The 27,212-nt window shown below is 31.3% G+C and overlaps 1 protein-coding gene across 1 annotated transcript; it reads right to left on the reverse strand.

Annotated features, from left to right (window-relative positions):
- Positions 1-203: 203 nt before the first annotated feature.
- LOC129906720 (putative mediator of RNA polymerase II transcription subunit 29) lies at positions 204-27,212 on the reverse strand. Its single transcript, XM_055982614.1, has 2 exons — positions 26,656-27,212; positions 204-1,537 (listed from the first exon to the last, which is right to left on the reverse strand). Exon 2 carries the CDS (start codon positions 1,523-1,525, stop codon positions 296-298), a length of 1,230 nt encoding a protein of 409 aa, XP_055838589.1. The 5' UTR covers positions 1,526-1,537; positions 26,656-27,212; the 3' UTR covers positions 204-295.

Below are 27,212 nucleotides of genomic sequence, written 5' to 3' on the forward strand. Positions count from 1 at the left end.
TTGGGACCAGGGTTCGGAAATTATATTTTTTTTCGTCTTTAGACATTTAATTTAATTATAAATACTTACTTTCATAGAACGTTCCAAATTTTAGCCTCTTACCACTTAAATGTCGATTGCGAAACTGACTCTTTATTCCAAAAGTTCCAAATAATTTGACACCATCCATTTTTTTTTTTACAAAAATTTATATACATTTTTTTAAAAATTATAGGATACATTCGGTGATAAATAAAACAAAGAAAATTTTACAAAAGAAAATCATATTTATAGACAAAAAAATCTCCAAAACTAACTAATCTTTCTGATTTCGATAATAGAAGCTGTCACTCAGTGAACCATGTCCAAAGTGAAGTGCATCGGGTCCGGAAGAGCTCGTACGACTTCTGAGATCTTGAACATCTTGTGAATGCTGCAAACTACTAATGTACCCCAATGATCCTGAACCTAGATAAACATTGCCATTGGGAAGTTTGACAAAACCCAATCCTCCAGAACCCAATGCAACGGTATTGGGTGTAGGCTGGGATATGAGCTGACTTCGCTGTTGGAAACTCGATGCTCTATTCTGAACTTGCACATCTTCGCCAAGTGGATGTGTGTCTCCAATCATAGAATGGTAACTGTTGAGGAAGAAATTGGACGGAAGGAAATTATGAACTTCTTCTTCGATGTCATTGTCGATGTGTTCGTAGACTTTGTACTGCTTCAATGGTCGTCCATCTACTACATAGATGTCTGGAGAAGCGAGGAGTCCTGCGTTGGGCTGTGTAGGATTAGAATCTGAATTAATAACCGAAGTGGTTGGAATATCTACTATTGGGGCTGAGGCTATTTGTTGGACAACTTGTTGGGGAACTTGTTGGGGAACAACTTGTTGAGGAACAACTTGTTGGGGAACTAATTGTACTACAGAGGGCTTTGGGGTTTGTCTTTGGATTGGTAACGCAGGGGTGGTATTTTGATAGAATTGTGTTGCTGGTTTTTGTGTGGTTTGTGGAATATTATTTCGCTGTTGAATTGTGTAAGAAGATTGTTGATTATTTGATGTGAGTTGTGTATTAACAGGAACTTGAGGTTTTGGATAAGAATATGGTTGTGGCTGAGGTTGTTGGTATTGAATTTGTTGTTGAGGTCTTTGATACTGAGTTGTCTGTTGTTGTTGTTGGAATAATTGTCCTTGCTGCTGTTGTGCCGGTCTTACGTTAAAGGCAGTTGGTGTTGAACTTTGAACATTACCAAAAGGTAATTGATATTTTGTAGTTGGTGTTGGTATGTATGTTGTTAATGGGGGAAGTGAGGGAATTGGTGGAACTTTCAAACGTGTTTGGGTAGTCGATTCTACCTTTTGTCCAAATGGAATGCCAGAATATTGTCCTGTGGAACGTAATGGTGGAAATGATGCCGGATTGAATGGTCTTATTGGGTTTTCATAGAAATAACCTGCTGTTACTGCTGAATTTATTGTACCAATGCAAAATATCAAACATATTGTTATCAATGAAAACATTTGTAATTTTGCCATTTTAAAATTTATCTGTAAAGAAAGAGAAAACAAAATATAAAAGATTAAATTTTGATTTAAATATTTTGAAATCTTATAAAATTTTTAATTTTATTGGGTGTAGATTAGAATAGAAGCTATTCGAAGCTAGCTATTTGTTCATTAATTCTCTACAGCTAAAAGTGCTACTGGAAGCCGTTCAATTCAACGTAAGATGATTTTTTTTTTTTGAGATGAAGGCATTTAGATCAACAGAGATTAAAAAAAAAAACGCTGAAAATGAGTAAAAATTATTGGATTTGTTGAAAGTACCTAATCCCAACTAACACAACAGCTTCTATAAATTCAAATCTCGCAGGTTCTACTTTTTATACAGCTTGTATTGAGCTTGCTTCAGAATTTAACTGCTTATAGAAGTTCGGACTTGTTTAACAACTTCTAATAAGTTGTTTAAATACTGTTAAAGAAACTTAAACGAAGAAAGCTTGTTTTTCGGATAGGCCTGTTTAATGAATTTATAGAAACTTTACAGAAATGACTAAGTTTTGTATTTGATTTTTGGTTTTAATATTAAATAATCTAGCTCGGACACTTTTTGGTTTTGACAATGAATAATTTAGCTCGGACATTTTTTTGCTATTTGAACTGATTAAGTTTTTGATTTCATTAATGAATATACTAGGATGGCCCAGTGGGTAGAGTGGGGGACTACCACCAAGCAAATACGAAGTTCGATTCCTGGGCGTGGTAAAAAAATTATATACTCTTAAAATTATTATTAATAGATATACTAAAAACTAATGGAATGTTATATATAATATCAGATCAAAAGATATAATTCATGATTTAAAACCAGTTAAAAAAGAATTCATTTTTGTTTCTCTATCAAATCTCAGAGCTTCGGTAGAGCTTCGGTAAAGCTTCGTTTAAGATCCTAATATAGAGTCAAACTTGTATAACGTTCTCCTTTTTCCATGCCCAACAACCTAACTAAATTTTAAAAGAAGCTGAAATGTAGCTTTTGTAATACCTTAACCGGAGCTGAAATGTTAGTTGGGAATACCGTCGGTTGTGGGCAAAAAATTGAAAGATCTTCATCGATAACTTTTGACTCAAAAGATGGATGTTTGAATACATCATAAAAGTTATTCTTTATTTTTTCTCTGAACTAATGTCAATTTGCCAAGAAATTGTGGAGATCGAATAAACAAAGTAACCGATTATTGCGCAGCATTTATTTTATTTTAGGTTATATAAACACCCAAAACAATTTTTATTATCTTTTAAACATTTCCAGGCCAGACGACTCAACTTGTCTGTAGCAAGGTACTTCACGAATTCGTTGCGTCACTTTGAGAAACCTAGTGGATATTTAGTTGGCTCCCGTTATCATTTTTATAGGTTCTCATTCCTACATTCAGTCATGGATGACACCTCTGTTTTTCAAATTTAAATAAAAATAATCTATTGATCTAAGCAAATGTTTGCAATGTTTGTTTATAGACATCCAGAGTTTTTGAAGAATTTCTGCTGTCAATCGTGACATGATCAATTTATTTCACAGTTTGTTGATAAAAGTGTATTTCAACTCTCTTACTCTCTGCAAAGTTTATATAAGTTTTTAATCCGTTGACGGAGGGGAACCAAAAATAACCTTCATAGATATAAACATTAAAATCATCAAGGATAATCTTCACTTCGTCCACAAAGAAAAATAAGGCACTTAGAATCAAGATGGTGCTCTTCTTAAATTTATCTTCTTAAAATAATAAGATTTCTTATAAAAATAAACAGATTTCATATAGTTTTATAAGAAATCTGTTAAAATCAAATTGAACTTCATTTGATTTAACATAAATTATCTTCTTAAAAAGTTTAAGTGTACTTGTGTACATATAGTAAGAATGAAGAGACTCTTCATTACTTTTATGTGCATTCTTACTGAAATTAAAAGATTAAACCAAAATAAAAAGAGGCTCACCCTAATTGAATTCATTTGCTACTGTCATTGTCCCCTCAAGTTCAGTAAAAATGAACCCGGAGTTTCTAGATCATGCTGTACTGTTTTTAGATCAACTATTTACCATTAAGATAAGAAATCGCATCGTTTTATGGCAGTAATAGTTAGATACAATCTATGGTTCAAAACACTGTTGGATACTATGCTGCCCATAATTTCGTAAAGGCCCTAACTACAAAATTTTCGATTTTTATTTTTTTACATATTTTGAGTTAAGGCATTGTCTCTGATTTATTCTCATTTATTTTTTTAGCCTTTATCTTCAAATACGTCAGAAAATTCAAAATGAACTTTTAATTTTTTTAATTTTTATATGAAATTTGCGATATTACATTTGCCCTCTATAACTCAGAACTAAGAAAAGTGTAGTTAGGGCCTTTACGAGATTATGGGCAGTATGATCATTAGGCTATGTTATAAGTTAAAGTTGAATTTAAGGGTCAGTAAGCAATTTTGTTCTTATCTTATAAAACAAAAATATCAACAACATCTTAAGACAGTAACGTACTCTTACCACTTCAAGTATTTAGTAAAACTATTTTTCCTGTTCATTTAATCTCTCATTACTCTTCGTCTTAGTACTTACGAGTCTAACACTTCTACTTGACAAAGTGGCAATGCAATAAATTATACTCCATCACAATCACGTAATCTCATACTTTGTCTTCTGAAGTCTGAACTGCCCACTACCCACTATCTTTCTTCTGTTCTCTGGCTGTTGTCGCTACAGCAACAATATTTTTTCCTTCAACAGTTGCTACAGCCAGTCATGTTGGTGATCTTGATTGTTATTCAGTAGCCAGTAACCGATTTCTCACTGATCTTTTAAGCTTTATCAGATGTTTGTGGAATTACTCATTTTCGAGACGGAGACTCAAGCGTCTATCTGTCTGCCACTACCAAAAGTTGTTATAATTTTTTTTGGTTTTTTCAGCTTCTCTTTCTTGTAATCTTGTTAAGGTTTTTTACTTCACAACAAACAACAACTGAACTGACAACCACAAAACGCCTACACGTCCTCTGCACGTCCACACTATATCTCTTATGCCTCTGTGCTGTGTGCTAATGAATAATTTTCCGCCTGAGTAGATTCTGATGCTGACTTCATTTTTCACCAAGCATTATTTGATGATCTTAGGGTCAGATTTTATGCTTCACTGGGATTTTAGTGTGCCTGTGCAACCCACACAAATCAGTATTAATATGGTGTTAGATTTTATCGCAAAATATACTCTGGTGTGTCAAGGTGCTAATTGATTCATCCAATTTGAAATTGCAAATGGAGATTGGAGGAGTGTGTGGAAAGAAGGAGCAATTTGGGACATGGGAAGTAAGTTTAATGACAACATTGTTTATAAAAATAAGAGATTTTTTTTCCGGGTGCAATAAATGAAAAAGCTGGTTTAAAAGAGTAGGTCGTGTCCTATTGATTTTACTAAAAAAAAATTAATAAATTCTGTGAATTTTATGTAATATAAGAGAAAAAATATAACGCAAATCCAAATTAAAAAGAAAGTCTAGTACTGGATTTCCAGTGTCTTATAATTCACATCTGGTTCTTTGAGAAATACTCACAAGACAAAGTATTAAATCCAATACAAGAATTGACGCTTGCTATCTCAGGTAAAGTGACCCTGGGCCTGCAATCAAAGGCTATATTTTTATAGTGACGCTTGCTTTCTCAGGGTGCGATCTTTTAGTGAGGTCTGCTATCTCAGGCTTTGGTTTTATGGTAACGCCTTACCTGCTTTCCCAGGCTATGTCCTTATAATAACGATTGGCCTGCTATCTCAGGCTGTAGTCTGATAGTAACGCTTAGCCTGCTGTGGTAATATAGTAACGCTTGGTCTGCTATCTCATACTGTGGTCTTATAGTGATACCTGGCCTACTCTGAGGATGTTGCCTTATAGGGACTCCTGCTATTTCAGGATGTTACGGTAACGCTTTTTCCAATTTTGGCTGAAAAAAAAACTATTTTCGACAAAAATTTGCAGAATTTGTACGTTATTTTTTCAGCTGAAGTTAAGCAGTTTTTCGAGAGAAATTAACCTACTTCAGGGTTTTAACTAAAGGTCAAGACCATTTTTTTATTTTTTTTTTTTTTATTATCTAATCAAAACTAGGTTATCCAAAGAACATTTATAAAATTTTTTTTTTTTTTTAATTTCTGGCGCCCAATTTGAACAAAAAAAGATACCAATTTATTAGCATTTAGCCAATTAATCAAATCAAATCAATATTTCCAACACAATTAATTAAGGCGAGACACCGGCGATCGGTTAGTATTCATTATAATGTTGGATTCATTCACAGATTGTAACGATCGATGGCAGCAGCGACGACAGCTACTGTCCTACATTAAAAATTTACATTTCATTCAAATCAACATACAAACAAACACACAAACATAACTCGCAGTCAACTACACAAATAAGAATTGATTTCAATGCCAATGACACAAGATAAATCATTTTCTACGAGCGTTCGTGGCTTGGGAAAAATCATGTCTCTCCAAAAGCGTGCAGCGCATTTCTAGCCACATTGACTCGATTCGATAGTGTGTGCAAATGTGCATAGTGCACCTGCTAAAACGTGCAATCATATTGTCAGTGCATTGTGTGGTGTTAACGGATGTGTGTTGCTGTGTTGCATGTACGACAATTATGTATGTTGCATGCGAGACGGGACTCTCCTGCTGTTTTGAGACCCCAACAAAGTAAATATTTGGATATATTTTGGGGTTTGGTTCTGTGATGGAGACAGAAAGATATACCATTCAATATGTTAATTAACACAATTTTTGTTTTTGGTGCCATAATGCTATATACTATATGCGCGGGGCCATTGGGTTAGGTGTTGAGGGGTTTTAGCATATTTTCGATAGTGCAACACGCCTTTTATTTTTATTTTTACTTATTTTTGTTTATAGTGAAGGTATTGACCTCCGTAGTTGTCAACATGAATAGGTTTGATCGATACAAGACTGATAATTATATATCAAAGTTGGCGCTAAGAGTTTTTTTTTTTTGTTTGGTTTTGTTATTTTTAGGGCAATTTGGATTAATGTTTTAGAAAGGCTTTGACCTTTTCAAATCAATTCATTAAGATATGATAAATTTTATGTTTCAATTAGCATTTTTTTTTTTTGTTATTAATTTCAAGGTCATTGGTGTGAGTGGCTTATAAATGGGTTTCTAATTTTTCGCACGAAAAAAGAAGATGTTGTATCTACAAAGCGACAAAAATAAAACAAAAAAATGAGACCTTTTAAAAAGTTTTCAGATTCAAAATGTCGATCTGCTTGAGTTCACATAATTTACAATTGCATTGTGTGTAGTTTTTTGGAGATATTTTGTTTTGTGTTTTCTTTTCAGTTTTGTTTATAAAGTTTTAAGTGAACAAAAGAATAATAAGGAGTCGTTTAGTGAATTTATCATTTTGTTTGCAGTTTTTTATCTGATCTCAAAATTATAATACGTAATTTATTCATCTTGTTTGCATTTAAATTAATTTTCATTCATAACCTGCACTGACTCCTACTCTATTAAATCATACATGCAAAATAAGCAGGAGTGTCCGTATGTTACATACAAACGATATGTTGCCTCAACAAAAGAAAATGACATAATAAAGTTTTTAAACGTTGCGTTGTTTGAATAAAAATTTTGATTGTTGTTTTTATTTTTTATTTTTATTTTTTTCGTTTAGTCATTTAACCCTTTCGAACCCAAGCTATGAAAATCAATATTAAAAAATGTTTTTTCGGTATTAACGGGTCAAAAACATCACAACTAAGAAATATGAATAGCAAAAAGTTATTTTCCAAAATAATAAATAGCAAAACTAATGTGTTTTTCTCATGTTACATGTAAGTAACATGCACAGCTTATGACCACCAAAAAAAGTCGGACAACTGAGAAAATAACTTTTTATGAAACTATAATGTATGCTACTTCTTCTAAGCAAAAAAATAAAACATTTTCTGCATTAACATTTTTTATATCTTTTTTTCAAAATTATGACCATAAATAAACAAAATTTTTTTTGCAAAAAAAAAAATGTGAATTTCAGTCCCGTTCTCGATACAAAAAAATTAAAGGTATGATATTTGACTAACTTTTTGTAATAATCCAGTAACTAGGCATTATTATCTTTCAATTAAGCCATCGTAACCTAAAAAATTGTTTAATTTAATATTTTTTACGAATTTTTAAAAAAATGTTACATGAGAGTAAGGCTGGGTCCGAAAGGGTTAAGGCAATTTTGTATTTTTTTTTTTTTTCAAAATTATTTATGGTTAAAAATCATGAAACGATTTAAAACACACATTTTGGTGACTTATTTGTCGTTGTCATCGTTATTGTTGTAAAATATAATAACTTTGGTTTGACTAAAAATAGTAAAAAATCTGTAAAAGACAATTTTTTAGAATTGATAAAATTTCTATTAAGTTTAAATGTATAAGTCATATTATATAAAAGCTTATTATATTTGACATTTAAAAATTCACCAAATATGGAACTGGGCTACGGTTTTTTTCTATACTACCTCTACATAATTATGATTTGTTTAAAAGGTTAAAGTTTTATCTCTAAGAAAGGTGAATAATAAAATACATAAGTACAAGAAAAGTTTAGAAAGCTTGAGAATTATGCATAAATTGTTGAATTTTTTTAAGGCAGCGAGAAACATAATCATAATTACAAGATTAGAATATTTTCATAAGATATCAATATGTCCAAAATTGCTTATTTGAAAAAAAAAAAAAAAAATTCCACATACACCACAGTGACCCACATTTATCTTATAGCAAATGCAGATCCCTACCTACAAACTTGGTGTGTAGTGATTTTTGAAGACTTTTTGAAACAGATTTATACTTTTGAACGTACAAAAAATGGTTCGTGTCATAGCCATACAAAAAAAAAGTTTAATTTTCATAAAAAAGACTTTTATGAACTATTTTATGCAAAGTATTTTCGGTCGATTTTTTTTTCAAAAATCTATATAGTTACGATGTCTTAGATTTAATGGTATTTTAATTATTTAATTTCTCTCAAATTTATTCAATTTTAATAATAAGAAAAACCTAGGGTGCATACTGAGAGCTCAAATTCATTTTAGAAAATTGATCATCTTTTGATAAATGAATTATATGTTTTTGTTTAAATTTCTTTAATTAGTATTCGGAATCCTATCGTTTCAGATGGCATATCTGTTAATATTTTTAACATATTTCAATATTCCACAAAATACTATTTAAAGTGTGTTTTTTAATAAAAGCAAATATTTTTACTTAAAAAAATTAAAGATGGAAATTGTTTTTTTTCATTTCATTAAAGATTTTCTTTGGAGATTTTTGCATTCTAAACTAATTTTATAGGAATTTCGTGTTTATTCGTTTTTTAGCTTTCATATTTTTTTTTTCGTTTTTTTTTCATCAATTTTAGTTTATAATTTATAAAAAGTTAAAATTAAATGTTTGAAAAGATGTAGGTACCATCTCGTTTTCGAAAAGTTCCAAAATTTTTCTAATTCGAAAATGCATACCTACTTAAAAAATTCAGCAACCAACTTTTGAATTTAACATCGCAGTCATATTTGATTATAACACATTTTTTTTTGCTTAAAACAAATCTGAAGTCAGAAATAAACTTCGGTTTCTGCTATACCTACAAAATAAGTCTTCTTATTCTTTTTTTTTTTCAAGGCGAAGACATAAAAAAAAAAGGCTAAGGTCTTCCTAGAACAAAAAGTCATTGCAAAAATTTATCTACGGGTTCTGGAAGATCCCTCAACGGCGTCCTCTCAAGAAGCACTTATGGACTCATCGGCGGTGATTTTAACGCTAGACATTAACTCTGGATGGATACAACATTTAGCGCTGGAGGCAAAGCGATAGCCGACTGGCTAGATATTAACAGTTCTCAACACTCCCTAGTTCCAGTTTCCCAACCGAAACCAACCTACCCGAGAACACCATCAACCCTGGACTTTTTCCTTTCAACTTCAAATCTCATTCATATAGAACCAGACTTCAGCAACTTCACCTGTTCAACAGTACCCAGCGACTCGGATCATGAAGCAGTACAACTAATAATCAAGCTTCACCATCCTATTTACGTTATAGAACAACCAGTAGCACACTTCATTAACTACAGACGTCTAGATGTAGACAGGCTGCAGAGGGATGTCGAACAAACCGTGACACTGCCTCCACAAAACAGGAACTTGGAGAATACTGAAATTGATGCTGCTATTGACTCCCTGGAAATAGCAATCACGAGAGCACTGGACAGTCAAAAGCAACCGAAGACATCAAAAGACCGCTATCAACATCTTCCTGAACACGTGCAAAACCTGTACATAGACAACGGTTAAGGAAGCGTCTCCAAAGGATTCACCAGCGGGAACTGAACACATGAAATCCAAACTACCGAACGCTGTGGAGTGAACTTCAATGCACCAATATCATGCTGCGAAACTCCATTCAGCACTTCAACAACACACAATTCCAGAAGAGACTACAGTCAATAAAGCCCGGGCCTGATGCCTTCAAGAACATCAACCGAATCGTCGGTCAGAAGTCACCAATCCCGGAAGTCATGAATACCAACAATGGAGAAGCAACGACATCGCAGGAAAAAGCAGAAGCATTTGCAGTCCACTTCGAAAGTAACTTCACACCGAACCCTTCTGTAGTCCCGGTCTTCTTAGAGGAAGTCGAAACATCCATCCAAAGGACCTTATTACCTAACAACGATAAAGCAACATTCAGCGACTCCAATCCTGCAAGTGAACCAACTGACAGCCCAAACCTGAGTAGGTACCCCAGAAGAGATTGCCGAAATAATTAACCTATCCAAACCGAAAAAATCAGCTGGACCGGATGGTATCTCCAACTTCATCATAAAGAGGCTCCCGCAAACAGTGATAATCTTCTTAGCTATCATCCTCAACAACTGCATAAACAACTGCTACTTCCCACAGAAATGGAAAACTGCAAGAATTGTGGCGATTCCTAAGAAAGGTGCTAGGAACATCATCTCCAATTACAGGCCAATCTCTCTTCTCAACAATCTTAGTAAGCTCTTGGAAGAGCTGACACTAAGGAAGCTGAAGAAGTTCTGCAGCGATAACAACATCATCCCAGACATGCAGTTTGGTTTTCGGGAGAAGCACTCCACACTGCATCCGCTCATGAAGTTCCACCAAGACATCACCTCAGCTTTAAACAACAATCAAGTTACTGTCGCATGCTTTTTGGATGTCGAAAAAGCCTTTGACAGCGTATGGATAGATGCTCTTATCCATAAACTTCATTTACTAGGCTTTCCTTTGGCACTAATTAAAATTATTTTTTCTTTTCTCTCTTCCAGAAACTTTTTTGTGCAAGTGGAGGATCGGAAATCACCAATGAAAGTCATTAGAGCTGGAGTTGCTCAAGGATCCAAACTTGGCCCCTTCCTTTACAGCATCCTGACGTCAGACCAACCACCTGCAAGTGAGTGCGAGAACCTGCTTTACGCGGACGATTCACTCACTTACTGCAAGTCCATCTCGCCAACAATAGCTGCCAGGAAAGTCGAAGCTCACATTCGGAAACTGTATGAGTTCTACAGTAAATGGGGTATCCGAATAAACTCATCCAAGTCGGAACTACTGTGCCTTAGACGATCAGGAGGAAGAGGCAGTCGATCGGCTGGAAGCTGTAGAAGCATCACATTGACACTTCCAGATGGAACTAGATTGCCAGCCAAACGCAACGCCAAGTACTTAGGAATCAACTTTAACGAGCTCCTCAGATTCAACAATCACTCCCGTTTGGTCCTCAAAAAAGCCAACTTTGCTTTCCATCGCCTTCACCCTCTGATGAAAAGAAGAACAGGATTGAGTCAACCAACGAAACTCTTGATCTACAAGCAGCTTCTGCGACCAGTCATTGCCTACAGCTTTCCAGTATGGTACACCATCTCCAAGACAGCCATTAAGGAACTACAAATGTTCGAGAGAAAAATACTGAGGATTTGCACTGGACTCATCTTTGACCGACAGCGGCAGAAATACTATAGCAACAAGCGACTCTACGAGGAAGCAAAAATCATACCACTGGACAAGTATCTACTGCAATCGGCGAAGGTACTGGTAGGAAATATCGCCAACCATCCCAATCAACTGATGAGAAGAATGACAGCCCAACAACGACATCCGGAACCTAAGTACCTTTGTGCTTTGGATATACTGGCTGAGAACATAATTTCAATGGACAACGAAGAAGTTAACTTTTACGCCGACACCCAGTCGGCTTACTACCGTGGCTAACGCCAACCAAACCAACCCAACTCAACCAACCCCACAACTGGACATCCGGGTCTGAACACCCCGAGGACAACCTAGTCAGCAGACTTTAAATTAAGTTTATCCATGTATAATATTTCTTTATATTTTATAACTTAGTCATTGTATAAGGTTAGGCCGGCCCCCTCTGTGCCAACAAAATTTTGTATCTATCAATGAATCTTAGACATAAGTTAATTTTAAGTCAATTGTAAATAACAAGTTCAATAAAAACAAAATTGAAAAATTGAAAAAAATTGGTTCTGGAAGATGTATTAGGGTGTCCTGCATCGTAGCTTTTCGGTGACTCTTGCATATTCTTTTTTCAGCAGATAGAAAATATAGCAACTGATGATCTTTCATTTGTTTTAATTCTAAAGAACCCAATCTTGACACTGTTTTGAGAACTGAAGATATAACGTTTCTTTTAGGGGAAAGTAGCACAATAAAATTTAATCTAACTTTGCAATCGGCAATATACTTACTTCTTTAAGTATTCCCATTATGAAAAAGGGTCGTTTTAATTTTCAGTAATATCCCTGTAGGTAATATAAAAAATTTAAAAAAGTTCTCCTGCAAATCTTCAAATTTCGACTTGTGCTACTTTGTCGTAAAAGCGACGATAAGCTTTTTTACCATGATTTAATTAAAAATATGTCATTAATTTATATTTTACAAATTGACAGCTTGTTTCGAGTAGGTATACCTACGATCAATTTCACCATCAGCAAAAATTATATAACCACAAACTTGACTAGAAGTATAACACACACACACACTTCAGTAACACCTTTTTGAAAATTGAAATCGATGAGTTTGTAATTTCCATTTAACCAAAACACCTCACCGACACCGAGTGTGCCACCAATATCAGTTTCACTCTTACTCTTCAAGGCATGTGTTTTTCTAGTGCGTATACAACCTCTCCTATGATACCACACGTATAGCAATTTAAATTCCCTCGCACCCGGTTCGGTCCAGATCAATGTAGGTTATCGGATTAACTCGACTAGAAAAAAAAAACAGGCTTTCAAGCTGTCATTCAGTTCCCATAAGCCTATAAATCAGTTACAACTTCCAAATTACATAAATGCACAAGCTGGCTAAAGAGGCGAGGAAAAATGACTTTCTTCAACTAAGTATTAGACGCGCCAAAGCAATTACACAAAATTTTCACACACATAGTACAGTTATAATCCAGTCTTTCGAAGTGGGTTTAATATAGTTGGCTTAAGTCCTTGCATGCGTGCCCGACTGATCTACGCAGGTCATCGGCTCAACGACTTGAATAAGAGCTCTCGTAACATTGCATGTTTTTAAGTCTACACATGAAATGGTGTATGGTAATCAGAAAATCCACGTAATAGTCCGCCAACGCTGAACTGCTACTTCCACTTACCCCACTGTCAACTATCGCATCGTTGCGTTGAAATACCAGGTTTGGTCAGACAGTGAACACTAGGACAACACAGTGGGGCAGAGCTGCACTCAAATTGTGATGCAGTCAAAAAGAGTTTTTAATAAAATATGCCTTAAAAAGAAAAAACCTACCAAAAAGGGCAAAAAACGCCTACCGACACGCCCATTTTTTTCAATATTTCTTGAATAATTTTTACTGAAGACTTTTAAGGTAATTTTTGCAAAGTTTTTTGTGACATGAGAAACAGACGAACAAAATTATTATTTTTGGCCAACTTTTTCATACACCCTGCCCCACTGTCACATCGGTCGCTTGCATCAAAGAGAGATAATTGATCGATGCGAATGAGTAATCTCGATGAGATATCAACATCGAATAGTAACACAACGCAAGATTGACTCCCTCTGGCAGTGCAGAGTGTATATACGAATTGGTCAGGCTGTATAGAGGACTGCGACAACTGGTACGTCTCGAAGTCAAGACGCACAAATTTAGCAGGCCATAAATTTAACTCTCGTTTTTTGGATAGACAGTTGCTGCAGTCTGCTGCAAGTACTGGAGCCTCAAGGAGGATAAAGTAACTAGCAGCCATACGCACTTTGTGGCAGTTAATCCTTCATTGCAACCAATATCTGCATCGACGGTTTAGACGGCGGCGGCGGCAACGACCAGTGTGTCCAAAAAATGCCTGCAGTTTGATTTTAATTATTTTGCTCCAAATGTTATATTTGTTGTTAGACTGCACACACAGTATGCTTCAAACCGAAATGTAAATTTAGGCAAAGGAAGGCGATAGTAGTTGTCATTAATTTGAAACCCAATTTTTATGGCATCTTGTACCACAACCTACTTAAAGTGCTGGTACAAAGTTTATTGAAAAGCAGAAAAAAAAAATAGCCTTAAAAGACTGATTTGACTATTCGGCCTTTAATGTCTTAAACTGTGAGCGGGATATTGACTTACGCAGATTGCGTTCCTTTTTTGTGTTTACGTCGTTTTTGTTTTTGTTTTTTATTTTATTTTTATTCGGAACCTGATTTTATACTGTGTGCATGATCGCCTTTTGGTAGAGACATAACCTTATTCGATTGACGTGACTTGCCTAGCTGGTATACGCAAATTTTTAATGTTGCGTTAAAAAATGTGTTGCGTTTTGATTGATGTTTTCAATTAAAATTTAAAGAGGCGTGCACCGTAATGGCTGTTAGATTGTGACAAAATATTTTTTGAAAATATTTATGCCAGGTATGATTTTTTGGAAGTTTTAATTAAGATAAAAATCATGAGTACGTTATAACCTTTTTCATTCAATGACAGGTTAGGAAAATTGATCTTACATAAGTTGAAATTTATTTTCACACGAAATTAATATGCAGATATTTCATTTGGATATACCACAGATATAACAGAGATAACGATCGTGTTCATTGAAAATGATTAATGACAAATCTTATAGGAATAAGCAGCCAGTTTGAGATGGAAAATTTTTCTATCGTTTGCGAAGTTAAACATTTCCGTCAGTTGTTGTAGAAAGTCAACTTCTCTTTGTTATCAAATTGGAAATCATTGATCGTAATTAGTAGAGTAACTACCTAAAGCAAATTATTAGGGAACCCGGCCGAACAGCTCTGATTTTGACGATTTTTTTTTCAAACGTAGGTAATTAAAAATACTTTAAAGTCTATAGATTAAAAATTGGCGTTGTTGCCGTATTGTTTTTTAAAATTAAAATTAAATTTTTTTTAACAAAACAATTTTTTTGCTTAAATTTCATAAAAGAAATGATAGAAAAAGATTCTCTAGGTAATTTAAGAATATTATATAAAAGGCAGTAAGAGACCATCTTCCATCGTTTAAGCGATAAATGCAATTTTCTAACATTCTGACCTCAAACACAAAAAAAATATTTTGAAAACAACGGCAACACCTACAATATTTTAAAATACATTTTAAAAAAGCCAGAAGCTCATTCTTATCTCTTAAATTTAAATCCACTAAATTCAATCAAGACTTTTTGAAAAAATGGTCCTCAAACTCAGAATTGAAAAAAAAATTTTATTAGAAAAATTTAAAATGACTTTTTTCCAAACTTTTTCTAATAAAATATGAATTTATTTAAAAAAAATGTTTGGCCATAAATATTATCAGTTGAATTTCGAAGCAAAAAAGGTAAAATATATTACACTTTTGAAAAAAAATGAAAAATTACTTTAATTTCAATGTTTTTTTTTTTATTAAAACTGAATTTTTGCATTGAAATAATTAATTTTCTCAAAGACTGTGGTAAATAGGAACTTTAAATTTTTGCTATTTAACTTTCAACAGAAAGGGTTATTAAATGAATAAAAAATAATTTTATGTTTAGATGTTGAACTTTAAAAAAAATAAGTTACATTTTTTTCAAAACTTTTATTAAAAAAAGTTCTTCGAAAATGAAATACTTTTTAATTTTGTTCATAAACCGTAATACATATTGACATTTTCCTTTTATAATTTGAAATCATAATAAATGCGGCCAAAAAAAATTGAAAATAAATGCATTTTATATTACGACCAAGTTTAAAAAACGACATGTTCAAATTTTTTCAATAATTTTTTTTTTCAAAAATCTGAGTTCAATTACCATTCTTTCAAAAGCCGTTTATTAAATTAACTTAATTTTATTTTTACATATATGACTAAGCTTCTAGCTTTTAAAAAATGTATATTTGAATATTGTAGGTGTTGCCGTTGTGTTCAAATATTTTTTTTTGTGTTTTAAGTCAATTAATAAGAAAATTGCATCTATCGCTTGAACTATGGAAGATTGTCCCTCACTCCCATATATTTTTTTCCTTGAATTTTCTAGACAATTTTTTGGCATCAATTAATTTATGAAATTTAAGAAAAAATTTTGAAAAAAATTTGTTTTTGTTCACAAAAATCTTCAATTAAATTTAAAAAATCAAAACGGCAACACCGGCAGTTTTTAATCTATAGACTTTGAAGTATTTTTAATTACCGACGTTTGAAAAAAAAAGATTATCAAAATCTAAGCTGTTCGGCCGGGTTCCCTAATATTGCCAATTTTTGAGCTTTAGTTACTCCACTAAATACTCGATTTTAAAGGAAACGGTCAAAAAGACAGTAACCTCAAATATATTTAAATATTTTCTTTTGTGATGATGTAGATACGATATGATCATTATGTGTATTTGTTTCACATCTAAAAGTGACTGTAAATATATTTTTGGAATTGATAAGGAAGACAACTAATGAAGTGGAGATTTGTGGAAAATTCATCAAAATTAATGCTTCGAATTAAAATTCTTCGAAAACAATTAATCGAAAACACAAATCTTCGAATAACAATTCATCGAATGACAATCTTACAAGAAATTGTTATTTCATAAAATTGTTATTTCATAAAATTTTATTAATGGGAAAGTTAATATTTTCGTAAGAACATCTATTTCTTTTGGTTTTCACCTCTGATTGCAGAATCGTTTTTTTTTTTTCGATAAATTGCCATTGAATTGCTATTTGAAAAATTATTTTCCATGAATAATTTTCTACGAATTGCCATTCGCAAATTGTCATTCAATGAATTGTTTGTTGTTCGAAGAATTATTATTCGATCAATTGTCTTTTTGATGCATTGTTTTCGAAAAATTGTTTTCGAAAAAAATTTCCGGCGATCACAGATCAACCAATTACTATCACCCGTCAAATAGTTTAGTGCCTAGTATTGAGGTTTTCCCTTAAGAGTCAAAAAATCTATCCCTTTAATACCCCTCCGAAATAAGGAGTTTCAATAAAGCTTTCATAAAGTGTTTTCTTAGATTGAGGATTTTGGATATCAATATATTCCTCCCGATGGTTCCTGAAGGTTCTTTCCTTAATTTGTGTGTTGAGGGCACAAACTACAAAAAGATAACACAGAAAAATAAAAAGCCATATGTAGGTGGGGATATATGCGCACTTGAACTGCTTAAGAATTATGGAGGTGACTTGATCAGGAATCATACCTACCGAAACATACGTGTTAATTTTGGAAGAAAAAATCACGTGCTCTTTTAATGAAAATTCAGCTTAGACTTAACCATTTACCAAATCCATAAAAATGAAGGTGCTCTGAACTGCACAAAGAAGCCTTGTCCTCCTTAATCAAATATGTATTTAAATTTTGTCGATTATTTTAAGTAACCATCTATAATTTTTTTAAATTACCTAATTGGTATCACAAACCGAAAAAAACTTCTGAAGAAAAGCAACTCATCAAAGCCATCTCATATCTTGAGATACCCTACAAAATCGTTCAGACCAGAAAAACTTGAGTTCAAGTCATCAGGGCTTAGTTTGTATTGCCAACTAAAGTTAGAATATTTGATATCCACAAAACATAACTTAATACACAAATCGTTTAGTAAATGATACTTTTTCCAAACCAAAAAAAATTTAAATACAAATTGTTACGCATACGCCACAGTGAACGTTTCTTTCTTGTACTATAAGCACACACATAGCTACATGATTGTAGACTATAATTTTTATCTGCAACCTACTGTTTTAAAAAATAAAAAAAACTGTGCCTTTGACCCTCGGGCCCAGTGGATGAAAAAAAAACTTCAGGATTTTTCACAGCTTGTAAATCACCCTAGCCTTTTACAATTTTTGTCATTTCTCTTGCTACTTTTCGTCCTTTATAACTGGATTATTATTTTTGTAATTTGTTCTTTTTGTGCTATTGCATACTATTTTGACTTTAAAATGCTATAAACTACTTTATATTTTAAGTAGTGGATAATTAATGTTTAAATCCTTTCGACTTTATTAAAAACTGTTAAAATTTACGTCATCTTGAGACACCATAGATCCATAGAGTTAAATTACTTAAACAATGCGACTTAACATTTTTTCTGCAAAACAATAAAAAAAAAACATACCTAATATAACGTGAAATGTCGCATACTAGATAATACTACCCCAAAGTCTATTTAAACAACAAATGTTCAAGTACGTTTATCAAGTGTGCGACACATCGATCGTTAAAATTAAATTAAATCACACTAAAAATCTGTTCACATGCGGTTGAATGCATCGACTATCTACTTCTTCGTTTTAAATACACTTAAAGCCTCTTACGAATATATTTTACTTGAAAATCGCAAATTTATTCAACTAGAGAGGCAACCATACAGAGATCACTCTTTTGATGATGGAAATAAGATAAGATTTTTATTTTTTTTTCTTTGTAATGCATTGGCTCAGGTAAAGTAAAGATTACGATCAAATCATTTGGTGTTATTGTTTTGGCGAGTTACGTTAAAACGAAGCATTCATCAGATTCAGATTTAGATCAGATACATTTATTCAGATTGGAACATGAATTCGAAAGGATTCTTGAAAACTTGTGGAAGTAAAATTGTATTAGATCGAAATGTTATGATATTGGTTAATGGTGGTATTGTTCTTGGGATTTTTTAAATGTGTGTTGTCTTTGTTAAATGTTAACACAAGTTACAAATTTTGAAATGGTTATTGTAGAATGTAGACTGTTACAATGAGAAAGAATAATTTTTATTTCATCTTATCTCTGAGAAAAAAAAAATATGTTAAACTAAGCTTAATTGCTTAAAGTATAATAGTTTAGTATTATTGTCAAAATCTAAATAAAAGCAATCAATATTGAAAAAAAGGACCAACGTTGCAGACTTATGTGCTCTCATGCTGAGACCCCTTTAATTGTTTTGCTTAATTGATTTTATGATAATTTGTTGAATATTTCTTCAAATATAACGACCCACCAATTATCAATTATAACACCAGAAAATGCAAAAAAAAAAAAAAAACATTTAAACGACTTGACATCGATATGAATCATGTCACGGAATGAAACACCACAACGACAAAAAATCAAAACAGCAGCAACACTCTGTCCATAGGGAGAAAAAAACCAATTCTACAGACGCAGACAAAAAGCCAAAGCCTATAAGACCAACTAGCTTTAACAAACTTGACAAGATCAATCAGGAATAATTGGGCCAATCTTCACACAATCTATTCGTGTTTCAAATATTACAAACGAACTATGACTCTGGTGGTGGTCCCTGGGATTTAATAATTCCATATAGTCAGAGTGTTATACGAATGTCGCTAGCAAATTAGCATATTTCCAATCAATCAAGGACTTTGAACGGATTTCAGGTGGCACTGGTAGTGGTTGAGGCTGGCTTACTTTGGGCATCAACAAAAATAAAGAAATTGACATTTATGCAAAATTTTTTGAAAGAGGTCTTTCATTTTGGCAAATAGGTGCGATTGGCATTTGTTATTTCAATATAAGTAACTAGTAGATTGGGATTGAATTGAATGAATGGTTTGTCTAGTTTTGGCAACAGGGTGGTTTGGGTACATATCCGGCTCTCAGATATGAATTACGATCCCGAATACAGGACGGATCGGTACTTAACAGTTTATTCAGATTTTTTTTTTTTTCAATTTTAAGATTCATTTATTTTAAGATTTGAATCAAAAGCACGACTGATCGCAATAGTTCTTGCATTTATAGTAAACATTCCTTGAAGAATAAACCCTTTTAAATATTTATCAGGCTTTTACATCCTAAAATAACTTTTCTTCCATACAAAAAAACGTCATTCAAAAATTGAATAGCTTTTTAAATGTTTATGAAATCGGCCATAAGCCAAGTACATTTTAATTTCTTATATAACAAAGAAAAAAAATTTTAAATTGTTGTAGCCGTTACAATATAATTTTTTTTTTTTTTTTGAAAATCAATTTTTTCTATTCACATTCCTATGAATTATTTTGAAATTTTGTTTATATGTGTCGATTGATATTTCCTTTTTAATGGCTTATCAACTTTCAGTTTTCGAAAAATTGATTTTCAAAAAAAAATTATTTAAGAAATTTAGAGCCTTTTACGAGAAAAAAAAATTACTTTTTTGTACAACTTATGGCTTCAATAAAAAAAGCCTTCCCAATTCATAACTAGTACCTACTTTTTGCAAAATATTTTGTTATCTGAGGTTTTTTATTTTCATTTTTCGAAATTAAAAAAAAAAAAAAACAATGTACCTACTTTTTCTATCAAAATGACTAAAAATAATCTTTCTCTTAACCCTCTACTGATGCATGAATTAATATTAGAAAAAATTAAAAAATGCCTTACATGAGTTCTCTGGGTTGTTTTAAAAAGGTTTTCATTAAAAAAATTTGTTTAAATTAATTTGTTTAAAAAATTAGTTTATAAGCCAAATTTGGCTTCGTATGCATTAAGGGGTAAGAAATTTTACTAATTTTATTTGTTCAAATTATGTAAAGAATACAATTAAAAATATCAAAAAAATATTTATCATTTAAAAACAAAATAAAGTAAAATAAATACATTGCATTACAAAAGGTTAAGAATTAATTCAAATTTGGCTCATTTTAAGACATGCACCGAGAAAAGCTATTTGTTTTTGTCCGTTATTTATATTTTTTCTGTTTTACATTCTTTCCACTGTCGAAGTAAGTCTTGCACCAACATTTTCACCAACTCCCAGATCTTACAAAAACTAAAAAGTAATAAAATTGAAAAATATTATAGGTGAGCCCCCCTCCCCCTAAAATTTTTGTGGTTACGCCGCTGGAAATGGGGTCAACATGAGAAAAATGTCTCTAAAAGCGAAGGGGCTCCATTTCTGAAGTAAAACATAGCTTCCAAGCAAAATAACAATGTAAAGAAACAAAATTTTCCAACAAAAAAATTTAACAAATTGTGTAGATCTACAACCCCTTAATGCATATGAAGCCAAATATGACTTCCGTACTTTTTACTCTCCCAAGACCAGGCCAGTAATTTTGTTTCAATAAAAATTTGTTCATAGCATACACAATTAGACAATCGATCAGAAATACATTTTTAATTACACTTTACTTTCAAAACAAACGCAGTAATTAACACTTAAAGTATGAATATATTCTACACTTTCGATTTCAATGCACACGACTGATCGATTCACCTGTGATCATAAAATACACCTTTATTTTGTGTCGGACACACGAAAAAACTATCTCTATGGGTTCTCAGAAACACAAAGAAGAGGATTGTATTTAATCCTTACCATTTTTTTGTGACAGAGAAGAGAAAAGTGCATACAAACAGACAAAACCATATTTGGCTTCGTATGCAGTAGAAGGTTAAAATAAATAATTAAATTTCTTTTTTTTGCTATTTAATAAAATATAAACAGACTAATGAATTTACACGAACAAATTCAATGAAATCGTTACACAACAATTTACCTAAAATCGTTTCAGAGTTTTAAAAAAAAAATTAAATTAAAAAAAAACCTAAATATCATCTAATTTAGTACTAGATCGAATAACCTCGGGATAATTATTTATTTTAAATATCAATAATATTAAATATTAATTAATTATTTTCCAATAAAAAAAAAACAACATTACGTTTTATGTTCATATCTTATCTACATATTTGTACGAGTATGTTAGAAAATTTAACTAAAAATTATTTTTCTTACGTAATCTAGATCAAATTTTTCAGCATGTTTTAGCCTTTTATGTGTTTCATTGAATATCAAATTCTTATCACTTAAAACGAAAATAAAAAATATTGTTCACCTTGCTACAATATTCACAATTCAACACATGCAATGCCTCAGAAAGTGCTTTTAATTTTTCTCGTTTAATTTTTTTTAATAACTAAAGTATAAAACGATCAACTTCAACACTAATCCTTAGCAATTAAAAAATTATATGAAAATGATATTTAATTTTTATACTAGATGAAGTAAACAATTTTTTATGTTACAAGGATTTGATGTTTTTTAGTTAAAAATTCTGCAAATATTTTGGTTGCATTCCAAGAGTATCAAAAAAAAAAGTTGAATTTTGTATGAAATGGCACAAATGTGTAATTTAATCTTAGTAATTAAAAAATGTGAAGTGGTAATTGGATTTCATTAAAACTAAAAAAAAAAAGTGTAAATTATTCTTTATTGATCAATTAAATTGGTTAAATAGACATTTTGACTGAGGTAATTATTCTTCTTCCTTTTTTTTTTTTTTTTTTTTTTTTTTTCTCGGCGCTGTTATGATCTCGATGTCGAGGGGATCATAACCTTCCCACGTTACTGCTTCACACTAGTGATCCGCCTGTGGGGTTCGCCGGGTTGACCTCAGAAATCGGCGGCAAGCCTCCCGGTTTTGTATTGTTCCGTTTCTGAGGCCAACTGAATGCTGGTGTTTTTGCATTTGCTTGTACCAGGAGTTTTTAGGCCTACCTTTCTTTTTATTTCGTGTTGGAACGTTATATGATATTGCTTTTTTGACGGGGTTCTCAGGATCTCTCCTTTGAACATGGCAATACCAACTGAGTCGGTCGTGTTCAATTTTTTGGGAGATGGTATTTTTAACATGAAGGCTTCCTCGGATCTTCGTACTTCTAATTCTATCAAGCTTTGTTACTCCTGCTGTCATGCGAAGCATCTTCATCTCAGCTGCCGTTAACTTACTCTCATACTTTTTGTACATTGTCCAACATTGTGAACCGTATGTGAGTGCTGGACGCACAACTGCGGTGTAGAGCCTTCCTTTCAGCTTAGGGGGCATTTTTCGATCACAGAAGATAGCAGAATTTTCCCGCCACTTCATCCACCCTACGCTTACGCGATGATTGATATCGTCATCACAAGTACCTTCGTTATTTATCATAGACCCCAGATATTTAAACTTTTCACACTTGGGAAGCACTACACCATTCAAATAAATGTCAGGAATAGGCCTGTGTGGATCAGAAAATGGGCAGCATAGGTATTCTGTCTTTTTCGCGCTTATGCGGTACCCACTACCTTCTAGAACATCCACCCATACATCAAGTGCTCGTTGCACTGAGGTAATTATTAATTTAGTAAACTGGTTCCTTAAAGTGTTTTATATATTTTTTTAAGAAAATTTACTATTGATTAAGAGGTGGCAAGAAATGGAGTAATAAACATTTAATATTAATACTTTTTTATACCAAAAATATTTAATGTAAAACTATTAATATATTCGCATATATTATATGAATTTTGTAACACTAAAATTCAAAAAAAAAAAAAGAATCGAAAGTGTTTATATTTAATTGACCTTCACTTATTAAAAATTTAATGAATTTAATGAATTAAATTAATATTTTCGAAAAGTTCAACATTAAATTTGTAAAACTGTCTACAGTCGTGTAGGTCAGGAATTTTTGTTGAAGCTGAAAGTCTAAAACTTTTTACACGTGGTAATGTATTCCATTTTTTGCTGTTATTATAAATACGGACTTACACTCATTATAGAATAGTATTCACCCTATGATAGAAAGTAAGAATAAAATCAATGTGCGACAGTAAGAGCTCATGCATTTTAAAAAGACCTTGAATAACGCATTTATTAAAAACAATAATACAAAATGTATGAATCATTTAACAGTTTAAAAGAAAATAATTTTTCTTTTACTGTCTTTCAAATACTAATGTATTAATTAGAATTGAAAGGATTGAAAATATTCCGTTCAATATTTATAAACAAAAAACAGCTGCTACGCATATTAATTAGTTTAACAAAAGTGAATTATAATGTGTTGTTTTTAGTTTTTAACTACTGTTATGTAAATTACTTTTTCTGAATTGGTTTGAATTAACCGCAAGTCTTAACAGTACCTATCTATAAATATAACAAGAGATTTATTATATTTTACACAGTATAGCTATTGTTATATTTTATTATTTTTGTTTGATTTATATTTATTAATGGCTAAAGCTGAATGCATGTATTGTACAAGGTCTTCGTTATTAAAAAAAAATAGTAGCTAGAAACAAAATAACTAAATATTGATCTTTTATTAAATATAAAATGTTTTACCTCGGTCACGGTTAAGTGAAAATGAAATCATGATTCACACTCTTGTTTTTGTTATTTTTTTTTTTGTGTGTTTTTGTTTAACTTCCTATGATTAATATCAGATAATATTGCATTTGGTTATTGTTTATTTACAAATTAAATTCCTTTGATAGATTTATCGATTTACTTCTATTCTAGGTCATGTATTACCAACATTCTTTAAATAATTTGCAATACTTTTTATAACGACTGAAGAACTATTTATTCATTAACAATGGAGCAATACATTTGTCTGTCGACTTGATAAAAAAAAATCGAAGTAAAATTGTCACATTTTTATTTAAATTTTGCTTCAACGGAAATACCATTTCAATTTCAAATACCATGAAAGCAAATTTTAATTTATGCAAGAATTAAAAAAAAAATACAACTCACATTAACAATCTACATCAAGAGTATTACAATAAATGGTGTTTAAAAAAATATAATTTTCTATTTGAAGCATTGAAATTACAAACAAAAATGTGCAAAAAATGAAGGGCTGGGTCGCACAATTTAACACTTTAGTTTACTTAAAAAGACAATTTAAGATAAATTAATTCTTATCAAAATGAAATGCATATTTAGCACCCATAGAATAAATAAAATAGATTCAAGGAAATTCACCACTGGTTTGCATTAAAAAATAAAATGCTTATAATATTAAAGCTTTATTAAAAAATTCATTAAAAAATATTTTGAATTTTATTTTACAAAAAATTTAACAAAAACTTTAAAAAAATTTCAAATTTGTTTTTAAAATTACAAAAAAGACAATTTTAAAAGTTTTTTAATTACAAACTCTTATAAGAAAGAATTTAAGAAAAATAAAGCAAGTAACTTTAATTTTGGTCCTGAAAAATTGCTCAAGTAGCTGGATCTCGAACACATAAACATATAGCTGATAGTTGAATCCATAAAAGTGAGGAAATTTGTATTAAATTTGTTTGGCTGCATTTTTTCACCCCCTTTAGTTTTTTTTCTTGACGCCCATGTTAAGCAAATTAACCAAAAAAGAATAGTAGTGAATATTTGGACCAATGTTGGTTATGATTCTTTGCGAATAAAACATCAAGAAGTAGTATACAATAAAAATAAATTTTCAATTCTGAGTGGATGCGTTAGTCCACAAATATATGAATAAATACATTAGTTTGAGCCACAGAAACCTATCAAATATTTTCAAAGAGTCACTAAGACGAATAACGGAAATTGTTTTCATGCGGACTTCCGTAAAATTTAATTACGTATGCATTTGAATTAAAACACAAGATTTCATAAAATTTATTGATTTATTCACCAAATTTTTTTGTCTGCATATAATTTTGAAAACCGCAATTGAGAATTGAATTTATAAATAAAATTCAACTAAAATGCACGACTTAGTCTACCTCGTAAATATTTCATTTATGTCTAAGGTACTCATTTTCATTGGATATTTTTTTTAAGTTTTAAATTTTGTATTATTCCTTATACAAGTTATATGTGTTTTTGAACAAATAAATTGTTTGGTTTTATTATTAATATAGAGAGTATTCAATGTATAGTTTTGGTTGAGAGTGCTCCCCATCCAAATGAGGGGATATGATGTAGATCTCATAATTGTGTCAAAAACACTTAAAGTGTCATTTAATTTATTAAAAGAGTTAATCCACTTTTCTAGGATGAATGCACTCACGTTCATAAAAATATTATTTTTGTGTCCATTTTGATTTAAACGAGTATTTTAAAAAATAAGGTTCGTGCATCAACTCTTTTGTTTGCCGTTTTAAAATCATCTTTTCTTTAAAATCTCAATAGCAAATGAATTTTTTCATTGAATTGTTATCAATATATCATGATAAGTTTATACAAAACAAGTCAATTTAAACAAATGAATGTATAAATATGGAAAAGGATTGAAATTTCGTTGTTTTTTCTTCAAATGAAAATGCTAAAAAAATTATCTTCAATCCGAATTTCATGTAAAAACAACTATTTAGGAATGATAAGATCATAATAGTTAGGAGAAGCCAGGACTAAGTTTTTTTTTTTTGTATTATCAATTATTAACACTATGTCAAATCCTAGAACGCATCACAAAGATTTTAAAAAGGTAAAACGAAATTTAAAAAAAAATATATATGAGAACTTATTTTTAAAAACCTTCGTGATTTTTATATTTTCTAGAATCAGCAGGAATCTTTAGGGACACTTGAATAAAACCACAAGGAGGTTAAAATAAAATTGCACTGATTGGATGAAAATTCAAGCACTTTCTTATAAGCCCTACAGAATTTAGAATAATTCCACTGATTTAAATGTTTTTTTTTTTTTATTATTTTTTTAAATGAGTATTTATTTATTTCACTTTAATCATTAATAAAAAGAAAAATGAAGACAACCCATTAAACTTGTATTCATTAAATAAAGATTTAAAACATTTGAAAACACTTATTTTACTTATTAGTTACCTTTAAATAATTTTGAGTAATCAATCTATGGCACAAGTTAGTAATATCCACTCTTGATTGGTATATCCTTATTTGTTATCCTTAGCTTAATTTATTTACAATTAAATTGAACCACAAACAAATTTGCAATTGTTAATTTCTATTTTATTATTCTTATTACAGTTTATCACATTCACCACACAATCCACAAAATGAGTTTAAAAGTATCTTTCAAAAACCAAAAATAACGTTTATATCCGTTTGTGGAGAATTAACCGCACTAAAAACACACGCCATCAACAACGATTGAGAATCAAATTTTGACTGAACCTAAACTAAGGCTAGGCCAGTGCATTTATAAAAAATAATCTTAAAAAAAAAAAAAACTGCACATAAAATAGCAACAAATTCTGCGAATTTTAAATTCAAGCTTAAAGTACATCTAAACTTATGCTGGGCTAAAGTTGTTTAGTGTTTTGTTGTCGTTGTCGTCTCATACAGTCAGTCAGTAAGTCAGTTGGCTGGCTGGCCGGCGAAGCAGTAGCATGAGACCAGTATTATTAGATCGAAGCTAACTT

Source organism: Episyrphus balteatus, chromosome 1 (genome assembly GCF_945859705.1).
Source record: "Episyrphus balteatus chromosome 1, idEpiBalt1.1, whole genome shotgun sequence".
NCBI lineage: Eukaryota > Metazoa > Arthropoda > Insecta > Diptera > Syrphidae > Episyrphus > Episyrphus balteatus.

Coding starts and splice junctions, on each gene's coding strand:
- LOC129906720 (XM_055982614.1), bottom strand. CDS start 1,525: ATGGCAAAATTACAAATGTTTTCATTGATAACAATATGTTTGATATTT.